Here is a 17573-nt window from a genome sequence, read left to right on the forward strand (position 1 = left end):
GTCTGACCACCAATTCAGCCAAGCAATTATTACTAGCCTTGTGGTCCATCCTGTCTTCAGACTGCTGAAGTTGCTGAGATATTTCTCTCATCTGTTTATTATTAATATTCATTGCCTCTTTCAGTACAGCTTGTAACGTAATGAGACCAACACATATTTTATCAATTTGCGCTTCGCTCTGTTTTGTATTGCGTAAATCTCAGCTGGTTTTTTTTAGCATTATGTTTTCTATCTGCTAAAAGTTCTTAGTACAATTGTTTAATAGTCATTCTCCAGCTGTTGTTTTCTCCATATCCCCAAGTGATTCAGTTTCTGCTACAATGTTCTTGTCCTTGTTGTCCTCAATTCCTGCCATTTCACTGATGTGTGTTTAAATGATTCTCAATTCACAGTTTAATATCTCAAATGGCAAAATATTGCGACCCAAGAAATAAGATAAGCACTGAATTATATCTTAAGGTAGATAAATCCCAAATCACAGCTTTTATGTGTGACCCAATACAACAAATAGTGCAGCTTTTAATGAAAGCTACTACTTTGTGTATGAAATGACAAACAAGGCAAAATAAAAAAGGACAGAACTGGGACAGATATTAAATGACACTATACATCAATAAAATGCTTATATTCAGGTCAATTCCCAATAATGAATATTTGCTTATTTTTCAACGCGGCCTTTTGAAAATAGCCACCATTTTGTATTTCATAGATAGATCAGAACAAAATCTTGCTAAGTACACCAAGTATTTCAAATATGTTGATTTTTGTGCTTCCAGCATCAAATCCACTGTGGTTTGTGCAATACTGGAAAATATTTAAGAACGGACGGCAGCCATCTTGAAATAAGCCGCCATATTGAATTTTGAGGGTGGGTCCATAGCTAATATTGCTCAGTACACAAAAATGTACCATCTTGCAAAAAAAAGTGCTTTCCTCATTATTTGAGCAATTTTTTCACCGATCGGCCGGACTAATAACTGATATACACAATTAACGCTCTGATTGTATGTCTTAACTAAACATTTCAGGTTTTAGGTCTGACGGCTTCGCCAGGAACGAATAGGGCAGACGATGGATTTTCTGCTGTTCAACATTTGAAATGCTTGATGGCAAATATGGATGTATCAAAGTTGTCAGTTGTCCGAAAATATGAACAAGAACTGTTAAATTATTCATCAACCCCAACAAAAGGTCTTATTTAATTATGTGCTATTATTTCATATTTGTAGTGTGATAATATCTGCAATATGTTGCCTCTGCTTCGGAAACGAGATTTGTTTATCAACATTATCATACAATTATTCAAAATGACAAACATTACTATTGCGCAATAGTTTGAACCAAACCTCATAAAAAAATTCGACTACTGATCAACAAATACGTGTGACACAATTAAGTATATGCGTTAAATAATACGTACTATTAAGAAATAATACTAAAATATTAGATTGGTACGAAAGCATTGAATAAAGAACTTTGAAAAACTAAGTTATTTCTTTCTTTTTTAATTTTGTAGGGAAAAGCTACAATAGATATTTTTGAAAGTTCATTTGATCAATCATCATTTGTTTGTTATATTTTATTTTAGTAAAAATTCAATCTACTGAAAGACAACATGATCCTGTAGAAGGCATTCTTCTTAAAGCCATAAAAAGTGTGGAAAGTGTATTTACTAACAGAAAAGGTAATTGTACTATCGTGTTTAAGCATTTTCTTATCCCAGGCATAGATTACAATAGTCGTATTTGGCACAACTTTTTGTAATTTTGGATCCTCAATGCTCTTCAACTTAATACTTGTTTGGCTGTATATATAACTATTTTGATATGAGCGCCACTGATGTAGACGAAACGCGCATCTGGCGTTCTTAATTATAATCCTGGTACCTTTGATAACTATTAAAGAGCTTAGCAAAACATTGTAGACCAGTTCATATATTGTCTTAAAATATCTAATGTTTGTTTACAACTTTGCTGTATTTATAGTGCACAAAAGTAGCAGAAGAATACCAAGTTATTCGAATTGTTCTTTTATTAAAAAATTGATAAAATAAACGTGCACATTGCATAACCAGTATATCTTTCATGAACTGGATCTTTTATTTTGCAATTATTTTAAAATATTTGACTCTTCTACTGTTTACATAAGTATTCCACTTGAAAGAGTTGGTCTTGCTTTGTTTCATCAACACATTTTCAAGGTAGATACTTGTATATTGCCATAAGGAGGGATTCATCGTACTCTATAAAAATCACATTTACTCAAACAAAACATTCTCTGAAACTGACATTATCAACTTTGAAGGTATTTGATTTAACGTATGTTTAAGGTACGGTGATGTGTTTGTAAAAATCAATTGAAATTCCCATGGGAACGAAATGTGCTGCTTTTCTTGCAGTCTTTTTCTGTATTCATATGAGGGTGTCATCATATAGACATTTCTAGAACCAAAGAAAGAAAGTAAGCAGTTCCCTTTAACTCCATTTTCCGTTTTATAGTTGATGTTCTCTCCCTAAACTATTCACAACTTGTTGACTATGTTGAATGCATCCATCCCATCGAACTTGAAATTAAGGATACAACAGACACATTTAAGTCTGCCTCATATCATGACTTGCATCAAGAAATAAAATTGTAAACATTTGTTTACGATAAAAGAGATGATTTCAACCTCCAAATTATAAACATTCAAGCAGCGCTTGCATACAGAGTATATATTTCTCAAATGCTTCGATATTTTCTACCATGTTTTCCTTAATAGAGTGTTTCTGCTCACAAGACAGCTATTAAATTAAGAGTTCCAAATGCTGCAGTTGAAATCATACATTTGTAAATTTAATGGACACCATCACGAGTTGGCTTACCTTTATTGAATATCAGTTTCATAGATGACAACTGATATGTTTCCATTGCCGTTACTAAAATATTAATGCTGTCCCTTTCCCCCCCGAATGTAACCTACTGCATTAGACATTTCACTGGGTTTGAACTAATTTGAGCAACACGACGGGTGTCACATGTGGAGGAAGACCTTCTTGACCTTCAAATGAGATCCCCCTCAGTTTTTGATTGGGTTCGTGCTGCTTGGTCTCTAATATTCGGCGTTGTTTTTATATATTATATTGTTTGTCTGTTGGTCATTTTCTTCTTTTTTTTTGCCATGGCATTATCAAATTATTTTCGACTTTTTGAGTTTGAATTTCCATTTGGTTTCTTTCACCTCTTTGTTATAAGACTAAATCATGTAAACTATATGTTAAGATGTTGATATTTTGTTAAATTATTGAACATTGATTTAAATTTCCAGTTACTTCATTTCTAATGCAAGATAGCATCGAAACAAAAACTCTGCTATCTGCCTTAGAAAGTCCACCGTTTGATAAAAGAGTTACACGTTATGTACAATGGATTAGTGAAACGAAGAGAAAAACAGAAAGCGTTATGTTAAAAGACGCAGATGTGCCACGTCTCATACATATTTGCCTGAGACATTTAGAGGTATGCTGATAGTTTAAATACTCCTGGCTGTTGTGCAAATTCTTAAAACAAGTAAAATGATCAGAAACTATACAGTGACAAGCAGTAAGTCAAAGACAGACTGAATAGAAATACTGTGGATTCATTATTAATCGTTTGATACTTGTTTTCATGGATTTCGTGGGTACATGTGAAACACGATCGAGTTCAAATGTTCAACGAATTACGAATTTTATATAAGCTTTGTATACACAGATTGATAAACCTTCAAATCAAATATCCACGAAAGTTCAAGTTTTACTCAATCCACGAAAATTGATACCCACGAAAATAAATGTATCAACAGTATACAGAAAACTAAATTTTAGGCAACAAGAACCTCAACAACAACTTTTTGTGAAATCAGGCTGTTTGGATTGAGAAGAAAGTCCTGCTCGATCTAGGATATCCATACATAATGACTCCTTTTAACGATTCTCTTTTGTATATATATATATTTATTCTAAATGTTTCTGCTATCAACGCAACGTACAACACATCAATACTTTTGCAAGATATCTAATCAGTTGCATACACATAATTAAAGAACATACAATTACTGAGGAAAATACATTAACAAGCTATATAGGCAAATACAACATGACAAATATATAGAAAAACATAAAATTCATTGTCCTTTCATTTGCCACTTTTTCCAAAAACATTTAGCAGAACAGAAAACGTTTAGCATTGACCTAAATTAAGAAGATGATGGTACAGTTGTTCGATCAGCTTTTAAAATAAAAACTCGCATTCTTATCAGTTTTTGCAGGTCAAGATATTTGTAGACGATTTCAAAAAACGATAGATCATCAAACTAGAACTGTTCCTGAACCCGTTTCTGTCTCATATTGATGAAAACATCATATGTCAACACAGAATATAGTTCAGATAAAAATAAACTCAAAATGCAATGAAAATAAATAATGTTCATTATTACTAAATTTCCTTAAATATTATATTGCAGCTATACGTAGAATGTCTGGAAATGAACTCATTACTCGAAATTGAAAATGTAACTGAATTGCTTACCGATGCATATGGACTATTCTCATATGAAAGTCAACAGGCAAGCACTATACAAGAAAGGGAAATTATAGAAGCACTCAAAGGTAAGCTCCAAAATTAGGTTCTTTTTATATCTGATACAGGATATTTTTATTCTTTTCATAATTATAGTGTCATATTTTTCAAATTGCAAATTGAAAAAAAATGTTTGTCGGAAAATTTGACATAAAAAAAGTATTGACAAAAATACCAAATTTCAATGTAAACTTCAAAAAGGGAACATTCAATAAAACCTGACAAAATCTAATGGGCTACTATATCTATCAACAGAAAGATTCCAAAACAACTGTCATATTTCTGACTATGTACATAAGAGAAAATGTCTGAATAAACCTGGTCCAAATAAAGGTATCTTTCTCAAGATTCTTTAGCCTTGTTTCTGTCAAATACGATTCATATAGAAAATAGCAATACCCTTTTTTATTGAAACAAAAATATACTCTCTTGATCATTATAGGAAATTTCTTTTCTATCTTCACATGCTTCATTTTAAGTTAAAAGTTAGAATTTTTTAAATGTTCGCATATATCCCTATTGTATTCCCAAACACAGTCATTTCTGTAAGTATAATTTGATAAATATTAAACTTTAAATTATTATACATAATGACATTTGGTAATATTGTAGAGGTGACAACACGTCTACGGGAGATAAGGCACGGCGTTGAAGGTAACCCAGACGTTAATGAAATAATAAAAACACTTCTGCAGGAATATGAAATATTAAATGACGATTCAAGATTCCTGGTATTCGTTAAAACAAGAGCATCTGCAAAAGCGCTAGCAAAAAGGCTACCACATTGTCTGAAAGCTACACATTTGACCGGGGGAACAAAATCAAAGGATAAAGCAGGTAACTTTATTTTTATTAAAAAAATGTGATTGCATGCCAATTAACATGTCAAAAAATAGTTTATAATTGTTAGTTTGAGGAGTTGTTTTTCGTATGATCATCACACTTAAAGATATTGAATTTTCGAAATATTGTTTTAACTTGTGAGTTTGTGATGGTGAATATACTACTGTCTATTAAACATCCAGAAAAAAACTTAAAACGAATACAATTCATTTATTTTTACTCAAAGATAATATTTCCAAACCTTCTGGATGCTCTTGTTCATAGTCCCATCCAAATGTAGTGATACTGGCCATGTTATATGTAAACAACTCGTATATTATGAACTGTTTAGACAGTTGTTTGGTACGAAAGCCGAGAAGGATCATTCAAAATTCAAAATTCAGAATTCAAAATTCAGAATTCAAAATTCAAATTTCAAAATTCAAAATTCAAAATTCAAAACTCAAAAATAAATATTGCAAAATCATAACACGTGTTTCCGGTATAAAGAACTGTCATCCTGACACCTTTTAGACAGTTTTACCCTAGAACAGTTTTAGACAGTTCTACCTAGAACTGACCAAAGTTTTAGACAGTTCTACGACTAGAACATGTACAGTTCTACGACTAGAACATATACAGTTCTACGACTAGAACATGTACAGTTCTACGACTAGAACATGTACAGTTCTACGACTAAAACAGTTTAGAACTGATTTGGTCAGTGCTACTGATAGAATTAGTCAGTTCTATTCATAGAAAAGTTTTAAGAACTCTTTGTCTTAACTATAGATAAGTCAAAAGAATATAATATATTTTGCGTGTGGCTTTATCAACGATAGTTATAACACTGAATGGTGACCAGTGAGATGTCCTAACTGCAGTGACGTCATTTAGAACTGTTCTACAATCCTGACAGGTTTGGTCAGTTCTATGCTAGAACAGTTTTTGACAGTTCTGCTGACAGTTCTACGGTTAGAACTGATTTGGTAATTTCTGATGACAGTTCTACGACTAGACTGATTTTGGACTTGCAGTTCTACCTAGAACAGTTTTAGATAGTTCTACCCTAGAACTGATCCTGGCAGTTCTACTTAGAACAGTTCTAGGGTAGAACTGTTCTAGGTAGATATGTTTTAGGACAGTCTAGAACAGATCTATGACAGATTATTCTGAGAGTTCTAATGAGAGGTTAGAAGTGATCTCCACTGTACAAGGGCAATAACTTTAATAAACTTTTGTTCTTTAACACTTTTTATTAACATCTTGAAAGCTTCAGAGCAAAAGCTGATGACCAAATATTTACACAAAATAGACTGACACGACCGCAAGATAAATTAGATTAAAGCTAGATTCACACTGCTGATCAGATCAATTCTATACCCGATTACTCAAATTTCCACGATCAAGCGTAACCAATTTTTTGATCGGGACTGTTTGCATTTGGAGTTTCTATACCCGACTGCTACCAGACCGCAAAAGACTCAAACTCGACCTTTAACCCTTCACGACTTCTTCGCGACTGATCATGGAATCCAGCCACTAGTTCAATATCTTTTTGATGATCCCGACCAATTTACGATCCTTACATGATCTTTACTCGACTTTCTCAACTAAGTACCCGGCCACGTCCACTTGTATTTTTGTCCATCTGACGAGTTAAGCCTTTTTCAACTGATTGTTATAGTTCGTTCTTATGTTGTACTGTTATACCACTGACCCAGGTTAGGGGGAGGGTTGGGATACCGCTAACATGTTTAACCCCGCCACATTATTTATGTATGTGCCTGTCCCAAGTCAGGAGCCTGTAATTCAGTGGTTGTCGTTTGTTTATGTGTTACATATTTTTTTCGTTCATTTTTTTTTTATATATAAATAAGGCCGTTAGTTTTCTCGGTTGAATTGTTTTACATTGTCATATCGGGGCCTTTTATAGCTGACTATGCGGTATGGGCTTTGATCATTGTTGAAGGCCGTACGGTGACCTATTATAGTTCTTAAATTCTGTGTTATTTTGGTCTCTTGTGGACAGTTGTCTAATTGGCAATCATACCACATCGTCTTTTTTATAAATCAACAATACTCGATCTCAACACGATCCTGACTAGACCAGATCGACATGATCGTATAATAGTATTGGTCGCAAAAATAATCGGTATTGGTCGGTTGAGAACATATTCAGTATAAAACGTACAATGAATAAAATGTCTTATTTTCGAGCCCCCGCCACTAAAGAGGAGAAAATTAAGTCTTACCCTTGTCCGTCTCATCGCCCGACAGTCCGTACGCTGTATAACTCTAGTTTCCCCCAACCAATAGTATATAAAACTTATATGCAATACTTTGCACCACAAAACACAGAAAAAAATAATCTGGGTTGTGTCAATTTTTCCGTTCTATCGTTATGCCCCTTAAGAAATGAAAAAAATAGCCGATTTTTTTGTTTCCATTTTCTAAATTATGTTTGCCTCAACAAAATGTTATGAAAATTACAAATACTTATAACCCAAAAACTCAGATCAAGATGAAATAGCGGGTCATCATACATTTATGTGTCCCGTGGACTAAACTTGAATTGTGGCGAAAAAAATGAAAATGAAGCAACGACGCCGAGAAATATGTGTGAGGCTTCGGTTAGCTGACACGTCCATTCTTGTTCGAGAGGCCTGTGAGACAGTTGCTGGATGTTTTTTTTTGTTTCTTGTAGAAAAAATGCCTGATTTTGGCAAAAGGGTCTAAGAGAACTGAAAATTGTAATGCAGGAAAATAAATTCTTCACAAAGCACAACATAATTGAAACAAGAGATTCTGAAGAGCTTGTGTCGCTCACCTTGTTTTTTGTTTTGGGAATCATGTAAAATAAGGTGAAAATCACAACAAATAGTACAAGATACCCATATAACGATTAAGACCAATTAAGTGTGGTTTAATTTGGCCTAATAGTTAAATTAATAGTAGGTCATTCCTGCAGTGTAGTCTTACATTAGTTACTGAAGACCACTTATTATTTTTAGCTCACCTGGCCTAAAAGGCCATGTGAGCTTTTCTCATCACTTGGCGTCCGTCGTCGTCGTCGTCGTCTGTCGTCGTTAACGATTTTTCAATCATCTTCTCCTCTGAAACTACTGAATGGATTTGAATGAAACTTAAAATGATTGTTCCTTAGATTATCCTGCACAAAGTGTGTGCTTCGATTTTTGATCCGTCAAAAAACATGGCCGCCCTTACTTTAAATAGAACATAGGGGTCAAATGCAGTTTTTGGCTTATATCTCAAAAACGAAAGCATTTAGAGCAAATCTGACATGGGGTACAAATGTTCATTAGGTCAAGATCTATCCGCCCTGAAATTTTCAGACGAATCAAACAAACCATTGTTGGGTTGCTGCCACTTAATTGGTAATTTTAAGGAAATTTTGCAGTTTTTGGTCATTATCTTGAATATCATTATAGATAAAGATAAACTGTAAACAGCAAAAATGATCACCAAAGTAAGATCTACAAATAAGTTAAATATGACCAAAATTGTCAATTGACCCCTTAAGGGGTAAATGTCCTTTAATGACAATTTTTCACAATTTGTTCATCATATTTGCTAATTTTAAAAAATCTTCTCCTCTAAAACTACTCAACCAAATTCAACCAAACTTCATTTGAATGATCAGTAGGGTGTATAAAATAAAGTTTGTGTTTTATTTTCTATTTCGTCAAAAAACATGGCCGAAAGGCATTGTTTACCAGGTTAGCGATTCAGGCTCTTGAGAGCCTCTTGTTTAAATAAGTGTTCAAGATGTGACCATTTGAAATTTTTTTTAAACATTTTCCCATGGACTTCTTTACAGAAAACCCCTATGTTTATTTTCGTCCTGAACATGCATGAAATATTTGCCACTGGACGTTAATAATCAAATAATCAATCGATTTTTAGCCATGACGGCAATGTTGGTTGGATGGCAGGATCATCGGATACATTTTTTAATCAAGATACCCTTCTGAAAATGGTGGCTAAGTGTAATTCTATGTGGCCCTGTTGATTGAGTGAAGAAGATATTTTGTAAAAGTTTACAAAATTTACAAAAAATTGTAAACAATTAAGTATAAAGGGCAATAACTCCTTAGGGGTCAATTGACCATTTTGGCTATGTTTGCCTATTTGTTGATCTTACTTTGCTGAGCATTATTGCTGTTTACAGTTTACATGTATCTCTATCTATAATCTTATTCAAGATAAACCAATAACTGCAACTTGTCCTTACAATTACCAATTCAGGGACAGCAACTACGGGTTGTCTGAGTTGTCTGGAAATTTCAGGGAAGATATATCATAACCACATGAAATTTTGAAATACTAAGGCTTTTCAACCTCAGGCATAGTTTACCTTAGCTGTGTTTGGCAAAACTTTTAGGAATTTTAGTCCTCAATGCTCTTCAACCTCGTACTTTATTTGGCCCTTTTAACTTTTTTGGATTCGAGCGTCACTGATGTATACTCGTGTATGGCCGAGTAAAGATCGAAGAGTGATCGAATGTGGTCGCGTAAAGATCGGGTTTTGGTCGAGTTGGTCTGGGATGAAAAAAATATAGAAGTCGCAGTGATCATGAAGCGATCGGCATTGGTCGAGTTAATCTTGACCACATATCTTACAGATTGACGTTGATCGAGAAATGATCGGATATTAGTCGAGCAAAGATCGAAATGATCGAGTACTGATCGGTAAACTATTTGTATTCCGACCTAACTCGATCTCTACACGATCCTTTCCCGATCAATTCGATCACTACTCGACGAATTATTGATCTCTTCTCGAGTGACTGGCTTCTCGATCCTTACTCGAATGTTTTTGACATGTCAAAAACTCTCGGGTAGAAAGTCAGATCGATGACGACCCGAACATTCTTGTTGATTGAGACGGACCAGACTCCCGATCGCTTAATTTGTCTTGATCGAGATTGATCGAGTTGGTCTGATCGGCAGTGTGAACCTAGCTTAAAAATGCGCGATTCTAGTCGGAGAGATTGCGATACGATCTCAAAACGACGTTACTACGACCTCACAACGACCATCTCGTTCTCTCTGCGACCCAACAACGCTTCTTCTACGACTATACCACGATTATACTACGCTTTTCAAGACCTTAGTACGATTCTAGCACGCTCATGCAGTCCTCATCCTACGACCTGATTACGTTCATACTACAACCATTTCGAGTTCTAGTAATGCTCATTGTCATTGTCTTTAAAATACATAAAAGCTCCTCAGGTTTTGATTTTGTATCAGTACCACTGTTACTTTATGAAATATCGTTACTTGATCTAGATGGATTAGCAATACGTTGATTCAGGTTGGATTGTTGATTCGACATCTCTACTGGATAAGGATTCGTACCAGAGACCCATCTGACTCAACTACTACCCCTACCACCACGCACACAAGTTCTGGTGGATGTTGGTGGCATGTCAGTGTTGTTTTCTGGAATTCTACTTATAAATGACAGTTGGAAGGAATGGAACAGTATTAATATGGAATATGATGTGGATAGTATTGATGAGAGCGTAATTGGATCGCGGTATGCACTTGCTAAGATCGTATAATGATCTTGATAAGAGAGTGCTATAGTTGGAGAAGATGCGTGGTAAGATCGTTTTGCAGTCGGATTAATCGTGGTATGTCGTAGTGAGAACTTATTGAGCGTAGTAAGATCGCGATAATCGTATTAAGGTCGCAGAATAAGAGTGGTAAGAACGTGGTATAATCGTAGCGGGATCGTTGTAGAAGCGTAATGAGAACATAGTAGCATCGTAGAAACAACAAAAAATCCCATTTTCATGCCGCTCATACCGCGACCTCACCACGATCTGAATTTATTTTAGATCGTGGTGAGCGTAGTGCGATCGTGGTCTAGTGTGACTGGGGCATTAGGGGCTTATTGACAATAGTCATTTGACTTATTTGTAGATCGTAGTTTTCTTAACATTATTGCTGCTTTCAGTTTATCTTTATCTATAATAATTTTCGAGATGATAACCAAAAACATCATAATTTCCTTAAAATTGCTAATTCAGGGGCAGCTACCCAGCAACGGGTTCTCTGATTCGTCTGAAAATTTCTGGGCAGATATATCTAAACCTGATGAACATTTTTATCTTGTCAAATTTACTCTAAATGCTTTAGTTTCAAAGATATACTGAAATTTCATTTGTTTTCGATGGTATCAATTTTCGTGGATTAAGGAAAACTTGCATATTCGTGGATACTTACTTTCGTGGTTTTGTGGAAGTCTGCGTACACGCCTAACGCCTATATAAAAATTGACATTCGTTGATCATTTAATTTCATGGTTCACTTGTACCAACGAAATCCACAAATATATGTATCCAACGAATAATAATGAATCTACAGTAAGCCTAAGCTGCATTTACCCCCACGTTGTATTTTTAGCAATGGCGGCCATGTTGGTTGGCAGGCGGGGTCGTCGGACACATTTTTTAAACTAGATATCCCAATGATGATTGTGTCCAAGTTTGTTTTAAATTTGCCCAGACGACGACGACAGATCCAAATGATGAGGAAAGCTCACTTGATCTTGACCTTTTAGGTCAAGTGAGATAAAATTGAATATCTTGATTAGATTGTTCTTAAACTAAATGTAATCAATATTGAACTCTACGCCAGGTCGACTGTTGACCTCAATTTACCTGAGAATGCAGCCGCACATATCTTATTGCGCCGACAACAAATTTGCTTGAAAGGTGAATCAATTTGAAATACGATCTAATAAGAAATAGTTGCGGCATGACAAGCTAGGGGATCTAGGATTTTGGAAAGGGGGCGAGGTATAATAAGATCTTTTTTAAACTTTTTTTTTGGCTAAAACAACATAAAATAAGTGTAAAATGCACTTTTGCAACAGTTCCTGTATATCTTATATTTAAAGTGTAAGGGTTGGAAATGTTTGATGCCGTATTCTCCCAATTACTTGTCTATAATAAAATTATTGAAACCTTTTTTTTGGCTAAAAAAACATAAAATTTGTCAGTAAAAATGTACATGGAAGATTTTCATTTGTTGTATGTTTAGGTAGCATAACCTCACAGACTTCTTGTTGTAAACTAGATATAAGCCGGGCTATTCAATGAAATTACTATAATAAAATTAAGAATGGAAATGGGGAATGTGTCAAAGAGACAACAATCCGACCATAGTGGAGACAACAGCTGTAGGCCACCAAAGGTTCTTCATTGTAGTGAGAAACTCCCGCACATGAGACAAGATAGACAAACAAGCAATGTTTATCCGACACGAGTTAAGAAAGACAAACAAGCAATATTTATCCAAAAATGTTTGACACCCAACAAGGGAAGTGAGGGATTCCAAAACAACCAAGGCTACGAATGAGTCTGAAATGACAACGAATTTATGAATGGCGGTCAACAAATGGAGACATAAAGGCCACACCCAGCAGGAAGGTTGCAGTCATGCCTTAAAAAAAGAATTCAATATATCAGTCCGGCGAAACAGACACTCTGGTCAGATATGGGATTTGCATTCGAACCGTGAAACAAGCCTCCCCCCTAACAAAATACGCCGTTGTTTATTCATCATGTTCATTTATTGCTAGAAATGTTTTTTTCTAATAGCCAAAAAAAAAAACCAAAAAAAAAACGGACAAGATTATTGTTTTCAATGCATATATATACAGCCAGAATCTTTGTTTAAGGCAAAACTCAGACTGCCTCCGTAAATCAAAAGGTTCTTACCTTAGAATCAAAATCTATCTAGAGCTTACTGACTGGGGATCATTATTCAGCTATGTTATTAATAGACTGGGGCGTGTGGGGTTAAACATTGCTTTCGTAGGTAAATAATATTAACGTGAAACTTTTTTCACAAGAATGTAATAAAGTATTACATGTACTTTCTGTTTAGTGAAATTGTGAAATAGAAGTCTATATGTTCTTGCTAAATCCTTTGTCGGTTTGAAGGTGTCATGCTTTTTATCCTCAGCCTAAGCAATGTGTTACTGTAGTTTGAATTTCAAAATGACTTGAGTAACACTTTTTTCGACGCACGAGTCGACTCCACCGTAGCAAATCACATGACTTTGACATAATCCATAATATATTACAGTAAATACGAGCGAAAAATATCTTTATAAGTAAAGAATTGTCGCATGAAAATTAGATACACGCACGGGAAATCGCGCTCACGAAGTCTAGTCTGATTAATCATTGTACAAAAAACAAAAGTGCAAACAAAAAGGGGGGCTACGCCCTCTACGACCCCTCTGGATCCGTCACTGCAACCACAAAATAGGAAAGAAATGCTGTAACAGAAAGGAGATGTCATGAGAAATGACCTTGAAATAACTTATTGAAAGAAATACATTCAATATTGTAACGTGACCGAGGGGAGGAACGACACCGACACAGACGGACAGACATAATCATACTATGGCACAACAATACGACAATGTATCCTATGGTAATTCCCATGAACTAAATAATACGTTATCTGTTCATTCACAAATTTACATTACTTCAGATGCATTGACAAACTACGTTACAAAGTTTTAACATATAAACTTTAAAAACCAAGTCCTTCAGTAGATCTATACTGATTAAAACAATCAAGGAAAATTCTTACAGTCGTGACAGTACTACAGCTTCTAGTATCTTGACCAACTGACCTTTATCATAGAGTTTTATTACTTTCTCTTTAGACAAAACAAATAGGCATAACTAATTTTATTACCCTACACCCCAAAACATCGTTACTTGTCTTAATTAATCTGACAGTTCAACTTTAACTGCAGATAATAAAACTAGCCATTTGTCAAATAAGCCTTGCGTCATTAATTTTCTATGTACACAAATAAACAGTTATAAAGCAAATGAGTAAGAGGTTAATATTTACAAAACATAAATATTTCAATACCGTTTTTCAAAGAGTCCTATTCATCCTATATTTGTTTTGGTGTAATTGCAACAAAATTGTTAGCTAATTTTCTTTAGCCTTTTTCTAATTATTATTCATTACTTCAATTAATAAATTAGTATACCTTTCTAAACATTATAATAAACACTATAACATCTTAACCAGCAGCCATCCTTCACCGAGGTAAGTCGAGGCACAGAGACCACGTGACAAAGAAACGGCGGGAATCGGAATCGGAATTCTTTGTGTTTTGAATTATGAATTATGAATTTTGAATTTTGAATTTTGAATTTTGAATGATCCTTCTCGGCTTTCGTAGTTTGGTTATCACCAAGCTAATGATCCGAAAAATCGTATTCTCGAAACCGTTATATTTAGTTGGAAATTAGATTCTTTATCAGAATGTTTGTCATGTTTTCAAAACACTAATATTTTGTTACGAATATGTCAGTTGTATGTACATGTTCTATATCAATAATATTTCGAGCCATTTGAACCATAAAAATGGAAAATTCATAGAAGGGAAACTGATGGCATCACTTTTGTAGTTAAAATTATTCTTAATAAATACTCGATGTCAATTTATTGATGTTTATAATTTATCGGTTGACTTATAAAAAGTACTCCAAGTAAACCAAAGATAACACATTCTACAAATGTTGTTCCCTCTTGTTTATATTTGTGTTTTTGCCTAACAATGGTTGTCTAACAATTTTTGTTGACTTTCAGGTCTTCATATTGATGAACAACTTGAAGTTATGGGAAGATTTAGAGAAGGAGAACATTTGTGCATCGTTGCAACTTCTGTTGCATGCGAAGGGCTTGATATTCCACAATGCAATCTGATGATAAGATACAAATTCAGAGTAGATGAAATTAGTAGCTATCAAATGAGAGGTAATAATGGCAATGCTTCAAAATAGAAAGATAAGACAGAAGTATAAACTAACATGAACCTGATTAAGCATTTATGATATAAATACTTCACTGTTTTATTGAGCATTCACTATGTTGTAAACTGCTGCCTGCTTGTGCACTGCCAGTCCCTGATGGTATCAATTTTAAATGTTCTTGTTTATTAATTTGGAATTTTTTTTACGGTTATCTTATAACGAATTATATTATTCATGAAGTTAAATAAATAAATCTCGTCGAAAACACACCAACCGAAAATAAAATGTCTTAAACATCAATGGTAGAGTTTGGTGAAAAGAAACATTATTTTGCATCTTAGTGTCAAAATTATTATGAACATTTAGCTCGAATTTCCAGTGAAACTCTTGTAAGTTCCTTTAGTATCGTTCGCCTGTCGTTAACACTTATCAAAGGCTAGTACCTCGTACACTATAATACATATGTCAGCATTAATAAATAAAAAAGGGTTTAAGTTGTCATTTAAAATATATTATACATGCTATTGGAGGTCTAACTTAGTGGTTTTGATTTTGATTGAAAATATAGAAATGGTCGAAAGTACTCTTTATTGTTTCATATGTCTTTTTGATATATCATGTATATATCATAAACATGATAAAATGTATTATATATTATTTTATTTCTAGGACGAATTAGAGACAAAGGAGGAAGGGAGGTAATCCTGGCGTCTTGTGAAGATTTTGAAAGGGAAACAAAAAATATTTTAAGGCAATACTACATGAAAAATGCGATTGAACAAGTGATCGAACTTGACCTAACTGCACATATTGCAATAGCCGAACGAGGGATATATGCGTCCGAAGTTCAGGGCCGACTGCTCCAACAGCGCCAAGCAGACAGTAAAACAATAGGAGCTTTCACAGTTAATTGCAAGTTCTGCGGGAAACCAGTAGCTGATGGTCAATTTATCAGAAATATAAAAAGAAAACACACTATAATTTTTGACAAGACAATTTTGACAAGAATAAGACGCGAACCTTTTAAAAAGATAACAAAATTTGACACGATAAAGAAAACGGAAAGAGTATTTGGGAATATTTGTGGTCACAACTGGGGAGTAATACTTGTCTATCAGCAATGTGACTTTGTAGCAATTTCAAAAGATAAGGTCAATTTCTTTGATAAATTTTCAAAAGATTTGGTAAAATTTAAGAAATGGCCCGAATTCCCTTATCGCATTGACGACGTCTCGGATGAAGAAGTTCAGCGTTACTTGTCACAATGATGAAAATCACTACATAAGTAATTCGTAGCGGATATCAAAATCAAATTGACGTATTTTCGTGGTCTATTTTGGTTTCGGTCATACATATAACGTTTTGAACAACAATACATAAAAGCATTGTCCTTCAATTGAAAGTGATTGTAAAAGTTTTTGACAGGTGATTTGTTTTTATAATGAATAATTATTAGCCTAGTGATAACGTTGTCATTCCTCCACACGTGACCCTATAAAATTTCCAGGAATTTATTACACTACTTGTATGACATGCATGAGTTGATAAACTATTTGTAACACAAATGTATTCTCTTTTTTTGCAGAATAGTATAGTTATCACAATCATTTCAATGCAATATATTCATTTTGAAAATCTTAAAATTACAGACATGATCGATGCAATTAAGAAATGAATGCTTCTTTTTGTAAATTCATTGAGCCGTAAACATGTAAAAGTGTTGACTGAAGGACAATTTGTAATAAGCGCGGAAGCGCTTCATTCTTAGAATGTACGAACGATCAATGCTTTTACAACCCTATGACATTTACCGAAAGAAGCATTCAATACTTATACTTACATTTTTTCGGTATGACCATGAAAGCACGAATACTGGCAAGTTTTTGTTTTATTTATCTGTGCACTTTATTGTGGGAACGTTTGTCATCCTTAATGTTACAATTAATTTTTTGAATGTGGAATGACGCGAGACTGCTGTTAGCCAATGAAAATAACGTATAATAGCGTAATAATTTTGTATTTAATGTTAAAGGACCGTAGATCGTTTAGACATATCGATGGATTTGTATTTCACTGTTTAATAAATTCGAGAAAAACGATTTCAACAGTTTCTACTTGAATGTTTGCCAAAAAAAAAGATTTGGTAAAATATCCGTATGAATTGGCAATTCTTTTGTAAGGAGATGCTTAGTGACTTCTTGACCAACGAGTTGACTGACACGATCAGCTACGCGACGTCTTTTTAGATCTTCCTTTGCTGATCATGTTTGCTGCTTGAAATTTCTCTTGATCTAATATAGTTTTTGCACAACACACACAACTTTG

At 34.2% G+C, this 17573-nt stretch overlaps 1 protein-coding gene across 1 annotated transcript in view; it reads left to right on the forward strand.

Annotated features, from left to right (window-relative positions):
• Window positions 1-17347, forward strand: part of LOC139488710 (ATP-dependent RNA helicase DHX58-like) — a 28311-nt gene extending 10964 nt beyond the window's left edge. Inside the window, exons 7-13 of the mRNA XM_071274530.1 lie at window positions 1029-1191; window positions 1589-1684; window positions 3308-3498; window positions 4484-4628; window positions 5212-5436; window positions 15085-15252; window positions 15918-17347. Coding sequence (XP_071130631.1) covers window positions 1029-1191; window positions 1589-1684; window positions 3308-3498; window positions 4484-4628; window positions 5212-5436; window positions 15085-15252; window positions 15918-16516 — 1587 coding nt within the window. The 3' untranslated portion in view covers window positions 16517-17347. The remainder of the gene's footprint in view (window positions 1-1028; window positions 1192-1588; window positions 1685-3307; window positions 3499-4483; window positions 4629-5211; window positions 5437-15084; window positions 15253-15917) is intronic.
• Window positions 17348-17573: the final 226 nt, after the last annotated feature.

The sequence above is a fragment of the Mytilus edulis genome, chromosome 9, assembly GCF_963676685.1.
Source record: "Mytilus edulis chromosome 9, xbMytEdul2.2, whole genome shotgun sequence".
In the NCBI taxonomy this organism is placed as follows: Eukaryota; Metazoa; Mollusca; class Bivalvia; order Mytilida; family Mytilidae; genus Mytilus; species Mytilus edulis.